Source organism: Mercenaria mercenaria, chromosome 1 (assembly GCF_021730395.1).
Source record: "Mercenaria mercenaria strain notata chromosome 1, MADL_Memer_1, whole genome shotgun sequence".
NCBI classification, from domain to species: Eukaryota; Metazoa; Mollusca; class Bivalvia; order Venerida; family Veneridae; genus Mercenaria; species Mercenaria mercenaria.
In genome coordinates, this window is record NC_069361.1 from 103,738,708 (window position 1) to 103,755,752 (window position 17,045).

Consider the following 17,045-nt stretch of genomic DNA (forward strand, 5'->3'; position numbering starts at 1 on the left):
TTTAAGAAAAGACGAAAGGGCAATTTGATCTGCAAACAGTAGTATGTGTATAGAGGGAAGAGTTACAGTTGAACTTCATTAACTCAAACTCGGCGGGACAAGCAAAATTTGATCGAGTGATCGGTTGTTTGAGCCATCAAACAAAATTCATTATACAGGGATTTTCCTGGGACCTGAAAACGGGTTTTAGAGAAGGATGGTGTACGAATTATCCGAGTTCGAGTTAACGGAGTCTGACTGTATCATTTCTTCCTAGAAGGCTAAATGGAACACATTCCTATTCCTCATTCAATTCAGTACTCTCTTTCAAAGACGATATGTAGCATGGGGTAAAAAAAAAAAAATCACTGTAAGTAAAACTGCTGGTAAAAATGACACTCTTTTAAGTCTTTAGGTCTTAATTTTGTAGATTTGTACAGAGTTGTCATTTGTAATGATTGCATCTAGAATACTTCTATACTTTCTGCTTTTACTCTTTACTTGGAAGAGGCAGAAGAGCTTCTTGGTAGAGAAGAGTGGAAAGGTTAGAAGAATAGTCCTGGTAACAGCAGTTTCTCTAGGATGGCAGATGAAACAAGCTACTAGATAATGTGATATAACATAATGTCTAGGATATTTCTCCATTTTGTTGTCTAAACATATAAAATAATCAGGCAGTGCATGTATGAAATGTAACACAGATGTAGTTATATTATGCACATAATTTTGTTTAATGTTACTGAAAAAGTTGAGCATGTCGCTGCTTACTATTTCTGCAGGATGATCTAGAATCACTGGCAGGATCGGAGAGTTCCATAACCACAGGAACAACTATAAGATCAAGGTAAGATTTTTGGTTTTGAAGGCATTGGGCCTGATTTCATCAGTGTATTATTAGGCTGCAATTGAAACTTGAAATATTGAGTTTTTTTACTACTCTTGTTGTGTCTTCGCCATATTTATCTTGAAAATATGTTAGCAATTTGCTTAATTGAAAAGTGAATCTGTTATATTTCCGCATATTTTGAGAAAACTTTGCATGATTATGCATTTGGTAGCTACAGAAATACCAGAAAAATTTCATTTGTATAGATAGGTTATGCTCAAAGTGAATAAATGCTTTTCTTAAGTCTGAGACTTTAAATCTTGATGAATATCGACATTGAAATTTGATGAATCTTTATCAGTATATGTTTCAAATTCTACTTTTGTCATTTGAAGAGTGATGAGTATTATCATGTTAGTTACTTAAGAAATAATTTATAGCAAAAGAGCATTTTAACACTATTTATGCACCATGGGCGGTTATATGTCGGGTGCAATAATTTCACAAGGGCGCAGCCCGAGTGAAATTATTTGTACATCGTATTACCGCCCAAGTGTATAAATAGTGTTAAAACCCAGTTTGGCTATAAATTATTTCTATTCTAATATGCCCTTAATCTAACACAGTAGATAAAATATAGTAGTGCTCTTTCTTGGTCGCAAAAAAAACTTTAACGTCACCGCACGTTAACGTGATGTCATTCTAGCGTACGCATATTTTAACAGAGACAAGCATATTAGAATGTGATGTCAATACATTTTGCAACATTAAATTTTGTTTGTTTGACTAGAATGGCTTTTCCTTAGTGACAATAGGCTTTAAAGATTGTGGGAGATTTGTTTTTCCATTTGCAAATGATATAATGGATAAATTTTTAAATCCATGGCAACTGTTAGTCCCAAACAGAAATGTAATAATTTATACATAAATTGTGTGAAATTTTGTATTATTTTTTTTTTTTTTCATCTACATGTTTCATGAAGAACTTTTTCTACATTGAAGATCTGAATGTGCTATTTTAATTGGTAGAAACATTTCACCCCACCCGCTTAGCTCAGTAGTAAGAGTGTTGGTCTACGGATCTCGGGGTCGCGAGTTCGATCCTTGGGCGGGGCGTATGTTCTCCATTACTATTTGATAAACGACATTGTGTCTGAAATCATTAGTCCTCCACCTCTGATTCATGTGGGGAAGTTGGCAGTTACTTGTGGAGAACAGGTTTGTACTGGTACAGAATCCAGGAATACTGGTTAGGTTAACTGCCCGCCGTTACATGACTGAAATAGTGTTGAAAAACAGTGTTTAACCCAAAAAAAACAAAAACAAAACAAAAACAAAAAACAAAGAAACATTTCAGGCAGATACGTATGGGCAAGCTATTTATACTGAATTGAAACAGTATCATGCTAGTTATCTACAAACTCAGATTCTCTTCAATGCATTAGCATTTGCCTTTTAGTAAAATTTGAGTTACTGAAGAGAATAAAAAAAAGCTTGTGTATTTTCAGACCATTGTCCCGTGCCAGTTCTACAATGTCAAAGGTACCTCCACCTACACAAGATGTAACAGCCTCTGGTTATGTAATACCCCACTATGACTTTGACCAACAGGAATTGTATGAGGGCCCTCCTGATGTTGACGAGGTATGAACCAGTAACTTTACATGGCAGAATTCAGTATTTCTTTCACCGTTGTACCTCTTAATGAAAATTCCATTTTTGGAGACCTTCTTTTTTTTGCATGTATACATACACATTAATGCAACCTTTGTAGAGGAAATTTTGGGCAGATATATAGGAGATTACATGACTTTACACTTGATTGAATTGTCTATTGAAGTTTTAGTCTGCCTCTAAAATACTTTTTCCAGTTAAATTTTTAAGATATTGAGAGGCAAATCTATTTGTAAAGTTTTTGTTTTCCTTTTTATACGCCCGTTTGAAAAACGGGACGTATTATGGGAACGCCCCTGGCGGGCGGGCGGGCGGGCGGGCGGGCGGCGTCCACAGACCTTGTCCGGAGCATATCTTCTACATGCATGAAGGGATTTTGATGAAACTTGGCACAGTTGTTCACCATCATGAGACGGAGTGTCATGCGCAAGAACCAGGTCCCTAGGTCTAAGGTCAAGGTCACACTTGGAGGTCAAAGGTATAATTCAAGAATGACTTTGTCCGGAGCATATCTTCTTCATGCATAGAGGGATTTTGATGAAAGTTGGCACAATTGTTCATCATCATGAGAAGGAGTGTCATGCGCAAGAACCAGGTCCCTAGGTCTAAGGTCAAGGTCACACTTAGAGGTCAAAGGATACAAGAATGAAAACTTTGTCCGGAGCATTTCTTCTTCATGCATAGAGGGATTTTGATATAACTTGGCACAATGTTCACCACCATGAGACGGAGTGTTATACGCAAAAACCAGGTCCCTAGGTCTAAGGTCAAGGTCACACTTATGAGGTCAAAGGATACAAGAATGAAAACTTTGTCCGGAGCATTTCTTCTTCATGCATAGAGGGATTTTGATATAACTTGGCACAAATGTTCACCACCATGAGGCGGAGTGTCATGCGCAAGAACCAGGTCCCTAGGTCTAAGGTCAAGGTCACACTTAGAGGCCAAAGGTCAGATACAAGAATGACTTTGTCGAAGCATTTCTTCTTCATGCATGGAGGGATTTTGATGTAACTTGACACAATTATACACCATCATGAGACGAAGTGTCGTGCGCAGTTCCCTTCTTTAGAATTCTTCCCTTTGTTGTTACTATAAATAGCTTTATTGTAACTTTTTCATTACTAGTTGTAGGGAAAATCGAGACCACTTTTCTGTAGTACAACATGCATGCTACATCCAATTTTGAGGTGTATTTTGACCAGTCTCTACCTGGTAAAGATTTTTGTGTGGACTTACAATTTTTTTTTTTGATTTTTTTTTTTTTTTTTTTTTTTTTTAAGATTAACTTCCCTTAGTTGTTACTATAAATAACTTATATTGTAACTTTTTTATAATTGACCGTAGGGAAAAACCAAGACCACTTTTCTGTGGTACAACATAGATGTTACTTTCCAATTTTTGGTGTATTTTAAGGTATCTCTACCTGGTAAGGAGTTTTTTTGTGGACTTAGAAAAACAAAACACTTAGTTATTACTAAACAACCACAAAATTAAAATTCCATTTGCAAATACAGGTGCTAGAGTAAAGAAATTTGCTGTGACGGGCGTATATTGTGACATTCTTGCACTCTTGTTCTTAAGGTTTTGGAAGAAATCAAACAACAGGATGTAGTAGAAGAGTTCTCTGCCCCTGTGTTAAGCATACAGTTAGTACTAAGTGTACCACACCATGCGAAGGAACATGAGGCTTCAGACACTGACATTGTAAAAACAGCCTCTTCTCAATCCTCGTACCTGAAACAAGCATTCCTTGAGGGGTCAGGCAACAAGAAAACTGTCAAGTTTCAACATACTTCAGGTAGGTCATGCCCTGTCTTCATGAAAGACACAAAACTGTGTTGATATTGTGGTCATTTCTGTATGAAACTCGGTTATATAACTGGTGTTGAGTGCAAGTCATGGAAAGTATTTCTCTGTTTTGTATTTTGACAGGATTATTCCCCTTTATAACTTAGGTAGCATGGGAAAATTCTAGTTTTCCTTAAATAGCTCTGAAACCAATGAAAGTATAACATTGGCTATTTAAAACAGATTATATGGATCATAAGACAATTTCACTTGCCAAGTCCAATAACTCAGAATTTGTTTTGACAAAATGTGCCAAAATTGACATTTCCTTCAATATGTTTGAAACCTGTGCACTCACTGGATTGAAACCTGATCATAATGCAAGTTTACACACCAAGCTCCATAGCTTTGTCTGGTTTCCCCCTTAAAATCATATTAAACATAAATGTACAGTGAGGAAGAGGTGACAGAAGGTATCACCTTAAGTGATAGCTCTAGTTAGATATGTATACAGACTATGATTAACACATGGTCAAACTTGCAAGAATTTTAAAAGGTTTTACCTTCAGTTATGAGAAAAGTATAAGAAAAAAAAAGGAGCCAGCCATGAGAAAACCAACATAGTGGCTTTGCGACCAGCATGGATCCAGACCAGCCTGCTCATCTGCGCAGTCTGGTCAGAATCCATGCTGTTCGCTAACGGTTTCTCTAATTGCAATAGGCTTTGAAGCGAACAGCATGGATCCTGACCAGACTGCGCGGATGCCCAGGCTGGTCTGGATCCATGCTGATCGCAAACGCACTATGTTGGTTTTCTCATGGCATGGCTCAAATGTGTAGTAATCATGATGTAGAAGTTTGTAATTCTTTTCAGTGGCATATTTTATGTATGGTATGTAAGAATGCATGTGCATCCCTATAAAAACATGCATGATATTGATAATATATAGGGAATACTTAGCATTGACTTTGTTACAACGATAAATTTGCATTCAACGGAGATATTCCACTAATGTTATAAGTTTATTGTAAAGTTATTAAAATTTAGTGCATAAAGCCAAACTAAAAAGAAAGAGACTTTGTAGTTAACATAAAAATTATAACCTCATTGACAGCATTAGTACTGTAATAGGTTTTGCTTGCATAATACTTGTAACTAATGCTTACTAGTTTTTCAAGTAATATTTGGTGAATCAAACAATGAATACACACTGACTTTCTTTAACTTACTTAGTATAGCGTGCTATTTCTTGCCACTTGGTATTATGTATGGTTTTAACCCTTACCCTGCTAAATTTCTAAAAATTATTAATGAACTTAACCATCTTTCGATTTGGAAAGTACCATCAACTGTTAAAAGGGGTGCTTACCAAAAAGATACTAACTGAATGGCGAACAGTGAAGATCATGATCAGACTGCACAGATGTGCAGGCTGATCATGATCTACACTGGTCGCAAAGGCAAAATCAATTGTGTACAGCATGATAAGGGTTAACAACTCATTATAAGCAATGGATGGCAAAAAGTGTTCAAGATCTTAAGAGATTGTATATTGTTGTGCCTTAGTATTATTTTTAGCTCATCTGATTTTTTGAAAAAAAAAAAGGAGTTATTGTCATCACTTGATCGGCATTGCCTGGTTAAGTTTTATGTTTAGGTCATCTTTTCTCCTAAACTATTAAAGCTATTGCTTTAGAACTTGCAACACTTGTTCACCATCAATAGCTGACTCTGTACAGCAAGAAATATAACTCCATCCTGCTTTTTGCAAGAATTATGGCCCCATTTGGACTTAGAAAATCAGATTTCTTGGTAAAGTTTTGTGTTTAGGTCAGCTTATCTCCTTAATGGTCAAAGCTATTGCTTTAAAACGTAGAGCAGGTATTCGCCATTAAAAGTTGACTCTGCACAGCAAATACGGTAACTCAACATTGCTTTTTTTGCAAGAATTATGGCCCCTTTGGATATAGAAAATCATGGGTATGACAAAAAAATCAGATGAGCGTCTGCACCCGCAAGGCAGTGCTCTTGTTTAATGTGCCAATTAGACAGAGAAGGTAACTACTGTGCTAAATAGTCTTATGTATTAATGTTTGAGCAATGTGCAGAATGTGAGAGTGGTTTAAGTTAGTGAAAGAATGCTTGTCATGACCTTTGTTTGGAAATAGTAGTACTGTTTCCAGCAGTGTGACCCTGTGCTTTGTTAGCAGTACATGCTTGGATCATGCATGATGTCAAGACGGGATGTCTGTATTCATGCTTTACGTAATTCCTGGCTGGATATCATGTGTTTAGGTACTGCGTTTGGCTATAAAGTATGAGCTAACAGTAGCAAGAGGAGATAAGTCTTATAAAGATCCATTTTACTTACTGTATGTCTCTGACAGTGTATTTTAAACTTACTTTGAGCATTGAAAGAAAGTTCAAGCAACATGTAGACAGAAAGTCTTTTACACTTGTTAAGGTGAAATATACCTGAAAGTTTGAAAAGTTTAATCAAGTAAAAGAGAGTTTGTAATCATTTCTTCATTGTAGAGGAGGAATTTGAAGACTTTGGTGAGTGCAAGGATGTCTGTAGGCTTATTATGTCTCCCCCCTCGTTTTTTCCCTGTCCGTCCTTCTGTTCGTCTGTCACACTTCATTTCCGATCAATAACTGGAGAACCATTTGACCTAGAACCTTCAAACTTCATAGGGTGATAGGGCTTATGGAGTAAGTGACCCCTATTTTTTTAGGGGTAACTCAAACATCAAGGTCACAGGGGCCAGACCATGGAAAACCGTTTCCAATCCATAACTTGAGAACCATTTGAGCCAGAACCTTCAAACTTCATAGGGTGATAGGACTTACAACGTAGATGACCCAAGGTCAAGGTCACCGGGGCGAGAACATGGAAAACCCTTTACAATCCATAACTTGAGAACAACTTGACCAGGAATGTTGAAACTTCATGGGATGATTGGACATGCCCAGTAGATGATCCCTATTGCATTTCAGTCACTAAGCCAACCATCTATGACTCTTGCTTTTGATCCTCTCACCTATTGACTTCTTGCCTATTACTATTATGCTTTGGGGGAGACATGCTCTTTTCTACAAAAGCATCTTTTAGTTAGTATCTGATTGTGTGAAATATGTTTTTTAAAAAAAAGCACAATTTCATAAGTACATATTTTTCATGAAGTATTATCAGGAATACTTCCAGTTATGAAACTTTTAAAGCAGTGCTTAGCTAAAAGAGACAAGATTTACAGCAAGGCTTTTAGGTATGCTTAGCATAGAATTTAGATAGATCATTGCTTGCTGACTTTTTATGCCCCCGGCATCTACTGATTCGGGAGGCATATAGTGATTGTCCTGTCCGTCCGTTTGTTCGTCCATCTGTACGAGGTTAACCAAATGGGACAGTTTTGTCTAGCATCAATACCCCTTACTAGAATGACTTGATACTAATGCAGATGTAACCTGTGACCATTCCTCATCTTCAGACATCACCTGACCTCAGTTTGACCTTGACCTCATTTTGGACTTAGGTTGCTTTATATGGGCCATCTCTTGGTTAACCAAATGGGACCGTTTCGTCTAGCATCAATACCGCTTACAAGAATGAATTGATACTAATACAGATGTAACCTGTGACCATTCCTCATCTTCAAACATCACCTGACCTCAGTTTGACCTTGACCTTGACCTCGTTTTGGACTTAGGTTGCTTTCTATCGACAAGGATGCCACTGGGGGCATCAAGCGATTATTGAATGCAGCTACGTGTTTTTACTGAAATTGTGAATACAGAGCAACACACAAATTAATAATTTATATAAAACAATTATACACTATGTTTTCTAATGAATCATTCATGTTATAATTGATTTTGTTCATTATGTTTTAGTACTCTTTATCAGTTTGCTTACCTGCTAAAACTGATAAAATCAGTTTGTTTATTTTCATTTATATTAGCTTGACTTTTCTAAGAAAAAGTAGAGCTATTGCACTCACCCTGGCGTTGCCGTCGCCGTTGGTTAAAGCTTCTGAAAAAGTCAGATATCTCTGTTACTGTCAGAGCTATTGACTTGAAACTTAAAATAGTTACTTACCATCAAACCATCAAAGTCTACACCAGGAGAAACAATCCCCATAACTCTGATTTGAATTTTGACAGAGTTATATCCCTTTTTAACTTAGATTTTTTTTGGTTAAAGTTTTGTAATTTTTATGCCCTCGAAGGGAGGCATATTAGTTTTCAACTGTCCGTCCATTCGTTAATTTGTCCGTATGTTCGTCACAATGTTAACTTTTTGCATGAAGGCACTTTACTCGCGAACCACTGCACCAAGGACCTTCAAACTTCACATGCTGATAGTACTTATTGAGTACACAACCCCTATTGACTTTGGGGTCAAAGGTCAAGGTCACTAGGTCAAAGGTCAATGCACTGTGGTGGCATTTGTCACCATTAGTGACAGCTCTTGTTTTACTGGCAAAGCTCTAATTCAGAGTCAAGCACTGAGAAAAGTGGAGTGTGCTGTCTTATGGACAGCTCTTCTTAGTTTAGAATTCAGTCAATCTGTATCCTATGCCCGATACCAAACTCTAATCTTACAATCAATTCTTTAAGAAAATCTTGAAAATAGACTGGCTTGCTATTACATAAAGTAAAAGAAAAAAATCACAAAAATCAGAAATTTTGTGTCGAATTTCTTATCATCAGTGTAGCAGCTGGTCTAAAATGACCAGTTTATAACTGAGTGTGCTATAAATAAAGAAGATGTGAATGCTGTAATATTAGATGTTTCTATGTGACCAAAATTTCCCTAGCAACAGTCAGTGTTTGCATAAGCCATGATAAATCCAAGTTGCAGGGAGAATTTTGCAAAAAAAAGAAAATGCTAAAGCCCATACAAATGTTTCTGCTTTTATGTAGTTCTGCAGCGTACTGGTGTAACGTAGAATAAAACCTGGACTCGTCATACAGAATTAATGGCAACCCATGTGTAAATTTATTAAAAAATGGCAACGTTGCTATCTTTTTAAAGATAAAATATGATATTAAAATGTTTGACATGTTGAATTATTCTAAATAAGGTTTTAAGACAATATTGAAATGTGAGGATCTCATAAATCATGGGCAATTATATCAAAAACAAGCACACAGACAGACATGTTATTTCACTTTTGAATTATTAAAGACCAGAAGTTTGATTAAAATCTGCATTGTAGAAAAATTTCTATTTGCAAAAATTTTACCAAAATTGTGATTTTCCAATAGACTTCCATACTGAAAACTTGTGCAAGGTTCAAATTTTTCATATCAGTCTAACAAAAAAGTTAAGCCCACAGCCTTATATTTTTATTTGCTAAATTTTCTAAGTATATTCTGAAGTTTTGACAAAGACTTTGTTCAAATTCTGCATTGTACTCAGCCCACTTAGCGTAGTAGGGAGAGTGCAGATCTACAGATAGTGTGGTCTTGAGTTTGATCCTTGGTCGAGGCTATGTTCTCCGTGACAGTTAAAAGACACTGTGTGTGAAATCATTCATCCTCCACCTCTGACTGATGTAGGACAGTTGGCAGTTACTTGCAGAGATTAGGTTTGTACTGGTACAGAATCCAGGAGAACTGGTTAATTTAACTGCCGGCCATTACATAACTGAGATGCTTTTGAAAATCGGCGCTAAACCCAACACAAACGAATTGATTTAAACAGTCCGAACTATCTTCACAATACTTTTGTCTTCACTGTGACAAACATCTTAAAAGATTTTAGAAATATTGAGTTTACTATAAAGGAAAGTTCCAAGCAGTATATTACACTCTGACAAAATGATTATCGTGCAGGCCAGTACGTTTGTTACCTTTACACAAATTGATTTATGTGTTTCAGACTCGGAGAATGAGACAGAGTATAGTGGAGAGTCAAGCGTAGAAGGTGAATCTGGTTCTGAGACGGAGGAGGAGAAAGCAAGTGGAGACGACTTAGCCTATCCTGATGATAGAAAGTGAGTATAGGGGACATTTTAACACAGCTGGTGGAGATGGGTTAACCTATGAATATAGGAAACATTTAATAAAGTAAGTAGAGATGAGTTAACCTATCCAGATAATAAAAGGTGAGTAGAGGGGACATTTTAAGAAAGAATATTCATATAAGTATAGGAAATGTTTAATGGCAACCTATAAAAGGTAACATGGAATATTTTTAAAACATTAACCAGATTATTACATGTTCTTTTTCTAGAATTTATTCAGAGCAACTTACCCAAATGAAAAGGCTAATAATAGGGCTATTATAGTAGTAGCTTGATTTGGGATGCTGTATTCGGTTAGAGTGAATTTTTCCGTGTTGGATTACATGAGGCATACAAGCGCCGATTGTGATCCGACCTTGCAAAATCCACAAGTGTAGCTTTTGTGTGTGCTATTTATAGACCTGTGTCGGGTCAGGCATAATAAATAAAAATACCAGTAGTCCGGCAACATACAGTACAAAAGGTACAATACGGATTTTTTTCTGCCTGTTCGTATTTACTTTTAAAATACAAGCTGTATTTTTTACCAAATTTATATACGTATCAAATCAAATAGTAATATAGTTTTATGATATATATTTTTATATCATGTGTTAAGAAGTATTTGTAGACAGCTTATAAACTTAATTCAAAGTAATTTGTCAGGGTTATTTTGTAGTAGATCTAGTCTAACAAGTAATGAAATATATGGGATAAATTGTAAAGCAGCTGTAGATTTAATCATACTTTAAGGAAACCTGTCCCGATAGTAAAAGCAAGTAAAAGGAACATATCCTGATATTCTTATAAACTGTATCTTGTGTGTCCATTTTCAGGAAGATTCTTGGCAAGACATTTGTGAGCCTATCACCGAATGAACATGAAGTGAAGATGGGCATCAAACAGATCATCTCTATGTTTGAAGGAACTATAGGTACACCTTACTGTCACTGGACAATCACCATAGTGTTTGTTGGACATAGTTTATTGTTACTTTATGTTTCCTGCAATTCATGTATGATTGTATCACAATACTCTAAAAATAGTTCAATTATGGTTCATATAAAATTTAGATGGTTGGCAAAGACTCCAGTTTCTTGGGAACATGAATTCAGGGATTTCAATTTGACAGAATTTCAAATTTAATCCTCTCTTTTTCTTGGAATTTGACACAGCCTCATAATCCATGATAATTAATCCTACCCCCACCCCAAAAATAATGATTCCTTTTATGAGTTTGATGATTTCTACCATGTTACTTTGGCAGTTTTGATGTTTTTTGGCATATTCTTCTCCAAAACAAATGTACCTTATCTTTTGCAGCTAAATTTGTATCTATGACAAGAGAGCCTCGACTGTCTGTATTCTGTCGACCTCCAGTGTTTGACCTGAAGTTGAACTTCGATGAGGAAGAAGAAGAGGAAAGATTGGAACTGATACGACCTTGGCCTGACCTTGAGTACATATTTGGAGATGATCCAGAATATCAGTCCTTGTTAGGAGAACTCAACACATACGTTTCCATGGAGATGGAACTAGTAAAACAGTATTCTGCAGTAAGTATCCACATTTCGTAGCATTATGAGTAAATGGTATGACCTGCTAGCTTTCTCCTAGATATGGTGCACTATGGATGGGATATTGTTTTTCTGTCCGGAAAATATAACATCGGTCAATTTTTGGTACCATTTTTACACAGTAAAATGCTTATTTAGGATTAAAGCCCCCATATAAAGCATCTGAGAATATCATTTCATGGCAGCAAATTCAGATTCGTTTTACTGTCGAATATTGACTTTCTTATGTTGAATTTGTGTATATTTTGCACATGCCTTACAACACTTTAGTGTGTGCAAAACCTCCATTTTAATATTCCATGGTGTCTCTAGATTATACGTGTAGGTGCTGAAAATGATGCAGAGTATGTGTCTTACGTTTGTTTCAGAACTTTGAGAACTTCTGTGTGATGGTAGACAAGTGTTTACGACTGAACATAGATGAGTCTATGCAACGTAGACAGTGGTCCACAGATGAGTTCAGTACAGTACTTGCTCTGCATACAGATATGGTATGTCTTAATGCACTAGATTTGTTATGATGATGTATCTGCAGTGCTACTAGAAATAATTCAAGCTCTTACTTGATGGCTTATTCTTTAAAATGATGTTGATGAGTTAAATGAAAAAATATCTTCTGACATATGTAATTTTAAGTGATACAGATCCTTAGAGAAATTAACTGAGATAGGTTTTCTTACATTTATCATGTACAAGAACAAGATCATATAAAAGTACAAGATGGAGAGAAAAGAGAGATCAAATAAGTTTAAGGGGTTTAACGTACTAACACAGATGTATGGCAGCTAGCTTTCCAGCTTTTAACTTAAGAAAGATTTTACGTGCAGCTATAGGCAGTATTTCAGGCATGGGTTGATACCAACCTTCCTCATATGAAGGCAAGTGATTCAACTTCGACATCAACCATTGTAACTACTTAGTCATAGAGAACGCAAAGTTTATACAAATAGTCAGTTACAGTTGTTATCTCACAAAAATCAGGTGTTGTTGTTGTTTCTTATGTGAAGTCTCATTTGATTTCTTCAATCTTGTCACAGAAATTTGACAGATGAAGGAAGGGCATATATCGCGTCGTGGGTTCCAGGTGCCGTTTACAGCATAAATTACCGGTGATTCGTGTCGGGCCCTTTCCCAGAAAAGCATTGTAAAAAGTGAACAAGCTCTACCTATCAAATTTCTTTAGGAGGAATGAAGACCTGCTTACAATCATTAAGGTAAATATATACATGACTGTATAGTTTATCATTGCCAATGAGAATTACATGCACAGTGGTAATAGCCACAATTTATACAATATCTGGGTTTCACAGTTGTTGTACCAGTTTGTTTGAGAAGTATACTGTATTTAGAAATAAAATATGCCGTTTGCAGACAGTTTTCACTTGTCCGTATTCATATTTCACTTAAGAGATGGAGCCAACACAGCTAGGGTGGTGCTAAGAACCAGAATAGGAGCAATTGTTTATTTGATATTATTAGCTTTTATGCAAATACTTTTTCACCACTTTGAAAAGTTCTTACGTAAAGAAAAAAAAACCCCTGGCAAATCTATCTTCAAGTAATGAAGGTAGTCCATAATAATTGAACCTAAAAATCCAAAATTAAATTAAATATAACATAAACAAGAAAGTATCAGAACAACTGACCCTCTTGTTTACACTCTGCATTAATTAGCACCAACTTGGAGTATCTTTGGATCTTCCTTCAGCTGACCTCCAAAATGAGAGGCAGTCAGTGTTTACAGGCTATGATTTAGATCACATTGAATGAGTTTTAGCAATACTGTGAAATGATCAATTTTCATGGAGGACTAATTTTTGTGGATTTCGTGGTTGAGTTAATCCACGAAATTTAATACCAATGGACAAGTAAAATTTCCATTCATTTTATGTTTAAAAGTTGAAATCCACGAATTCATATCCCAACAAAATAGCTGTTTAGACCAAAACCACAAAATTTCATACCCACAAAATTAAATTACTTTACAGTAGGTATATAGCAATAGAACTTTATTAATTCTTTCTTAAATATGGCATTTTTGGCTTTGTAATGATGGAATGTCATAATTATTTGACAGGGAGCCTCGAAGAAACTGGATCATTATCCAAAGTCAGTAGAAGAGTTTGTTGAGCACTTGTCTTTCCTGGGAAAGATGTCATCAGAGTTACCTGCCCTTGAGCGAGAGTTTGAGATTGTAAACAAACTGTTCACTATTGCCAAGGACTACAATGTTAAAGTGACAGATGAACAACTGGCGCTCTATCAGACTTTAGGACCAGATTTCATCACTTTGAAGGTATTACCAGTTATTACGCTAGAACTGAATTCACCATGAGTGAGGTCATTCTATAAGGTTTTTTATCGTTTTTGATATTTACTAATGCAGATTTATGGGTAAACATGGGTTTTTAGAATAAACTAGTTTACTGGTCAAATGTACACTTGCAATTAAATATTTGTAATTGCTTTTAATAAAACTTCAGACCTCAAAGTCACAATGTAATGAGCAAAATGCTGTAGTAATTCAGGGCTTTGGAGCTATCCAAACGTAGAAGATATAATGAAATTGATGGGGGACAGAGGGAATTGTTTAAGTGAACCTGGGTGCTTAAGCTATCATGCTTTAATGAGCAGTATTTCATTGTATTCAGATTTAATAAGCACAATCAATGATTTAAAATCAAATGAAACTGTTACAGAACAAAAGTTATCTAAAAGTTTTTTTAGGTGCAAGTGTTATAATTAAAAATTGACGTGCATAAAAATAACTAAATGTTTTAATTATTTTTAGAACATTATACTGTTTTGTGATGCAAAGAAGGATGAAAATATTCGAAAGTTCAGCCAGGACCTGGACATGCTCATCTACAAAATCCGCAACAAACTCATGGACCTGATGAACCAGGTTCGAGATCCGGACCTGCTGCACATAGATACCAATGCCATGGGAGCACTGGAGACTCTCAAGTTCCTGCAGGAGGAAGTCCAGATATTGTCAGTGAAAGCAAGGAGTTATGCCAGCTACCAGGAGAGATTTGGCAGCTCATTGTCACACTCGAAGAAAGGTCTCATTGGAGAGTAAGTTAAACCTTTGTTGGATCAAAGAATTTCATTGTCATTGTCTTTTAGAGTTTTAAGAAGCCAGAGCATTTGATGTAAAATGGTCATTCTCTGTTTGAAAGTTTTTATAGATAGATAAAAGCTATTTTGAAGAAGAAATCCAGTTCTCTTAACTTTGCAGAAATTGCAATTTCTGCGTTAAGGAATTTGGTGACATATATGTCTTTTTAAAGTAATGTTTACAGATTAATAGAAATTCTAATTATAGGAGGGCAGGTCAAAAATTATGTAGACTTTACACTGTAAAGTTTAATTGCACATACTTAAATTCAATTTTTTCCCAGTAGTAACATGAAGTAATAATTCATTGAATGATAGGTAAGAGCAGCTGTAAAATACAATATATCACCATAGCAACCTATCATCACGATTGTGCAGTGTAAAATTATGCATTATTTTTGAAAATTTCATTTTTTTGATGTCTGCATTACCATACACACAAAATAGTTTACTGTTGTCATATTTATAACTAGCAGAGCTGAGTTACTGCAAAACAGTTACCCTCAAGCCAGCTATTTCCATCCACGCCTTTGGCCAGTGAAAGATTCTTGTATTCCATATTATATGAATTAGAAGTTATGCCTAAATTATGCAAGCTACTGCATGTTGACCAGAAATAAGTATGAGGCTCTGATCTGCTCCACATGTTAGGTTGTACATAGTAATCTCCTGCATAAATACATGTTTTTTTTCACACCTGGACAAACAACTGCTAAATACTTGAGCTAAGATAATCTAGTGCGATTTTATGGAAATTTTTCAACAAAAATTTTTTCACGATAGAAGAAATTTACAGAGTAGTGAGTAATGTGGCTTTGTTTATTTAGTCCGCAGAAATATTTCTGTTCTAACAAAAGTACCCATATCTTTTTATGCACTCTTGTACAAGTCAGTGTATTTTCATACAAGTTGATGTATTTTCATCGCCTTTATGTTAAATAAGTAAAATAATTATCATTTGGATAACTTGGTTTGGTGACCAGACTTACTGTTGATCTTTTTTGACGTGCCAATACATGTGTATATGTTTTGTTTGTATTCCTTCACAGAGAGTACATGTATATGAACATGTCAAAACGTGATGATCACAGTGCACAGGAGATCCAGGCGGACCTGTCTGAGGTGGAACGTGACCTTACTCTGCGCCGTCTACTGTGGCAGTCACAAGAGGAATGGACTAAACTGGTGGATGAGTGGACAGCAACATCGTTTGATGCTCTGCCTGTAGAAACACTACAGAAAAATGTCAACAGATACTCCCAGACCGTGTTCATGTTAGAGAAAGGTCAAACATTTTCTCTAAATTTTTATGATTGCTAAATTGAAAAAAAAAAATTGTGTTTTAGGATATCTGTTTATTATTGCTGATTTTTATGCCCCCACTTTGGTGGGGGGTGGGCATATAGATTTGCCCTTGTCCGTCTGTCCGTCCAAGAATGTTGTGTTGTGCCTAGGAGTTATGGCCCCTGACTTTGTAAAAATTGGTCATTTTAGTGTTGTGTCGCGCCTAGCTCCAAAAGTATTTGACGTAGAGTCAAAAAACTTTACAGGAATGTTGGTCAGCATGTGTAGATGTGCACCTGGGGTTTCGCGTCCAGATTCATTCAGTCGTGTAGGAGTTATGGCCCCTGACTTAGTAAAAAATTGGTCATTTTAATGTTGTGTCGCGCGTTAGCTCCAAAAGTATTTGACCTAGAGTCACCAAAGTTTACAGGAATGTTGGTCAGCATGTGCAGTTGTGCACATGGGGTTTTGCGTCCGGATTCATTCAGTCCTATAGGAGTTATGGCCCCTGACTTAGTTAAAAATTGGTCATTTTAATGTTGTGTCGCGCATAGCTCCAAAAGTATTTGATCTAGAGTCACCAAAGTTTACAGGAATGTTGGTCAGCATGTGCAGTTTTGCACCTGGGGTTTCGCGTCCGGATTCATTCAGTATTGTAGGAGTTATGGCCCCTGACCTAGGAAAAAAATTGTTCTTTGTCATGTAGTGGGGGCATCTGTGTCCCATGGACACATTTCTAGTTAAAAATCATTTTGCATTTTCTGACTTTTGTTTCAAACTCTGAT

At 36.1% G+C, this 17,045-nt stretch overlaps 2 protein-coding genes across 14 annotated transcripts in view; both read left to right on the plus strand.

Moving 5' to 3' along the window:
* Positions 1-359: 359 nt before the first annotated feature.
* Positions 360-14,191, plus strand: LOC128549700 (dynein axonemal heavy chain 14-like). Its single transcript, XM_053527067.1, has 9 exons — positions 360-823; positions 2,314-2,449; positions 4,064-4,280; positions 6,807-6,827; positions 10,156-10,270; positions 11,116-11,213; positions 11,603-11,835; positions 12,225-12,347; positions 13,934-14,191. The coding sequence occupies exons 2-9, from the start codon at positions 2,339-2,341 to the stop codon at positions 14,189-14,191; spliced, it is 1,176 nt and encodes a 391-aa protein (XP_053383042.1). The 5' UTR covers positions 360-823; positions 2,314-2,338.
* Positions 14,020-17,045, plus strand: part of LOC128545958 (dynein axonemal heavy chain 6-like) — a 193,990-nt gene continuing 190,964 nt past the window's right edge. For all 13 annotated transcript variants that reach the window (XM_053519337.1, XM_053519282.1, XM_053519316.1 and 10 more), the window contains exons 1-3: positions 14,020-14,152; positions 14,648-14,934; positions 16,026-16,261. In XM_053519337.1, the coding sequence (XP_053375312.1) occupies positions 14,714-14,934; positions 16,026-16,261 (457 nt within the window). In that variant the 5' untranslated portion in view covers positions 14,020-14,152; positions 14,648-14,713. The remainder of the gene's footprint in view (positions 14,153-14,647; positions 14,935-16,025; positions 16,262-17,045) is intronic.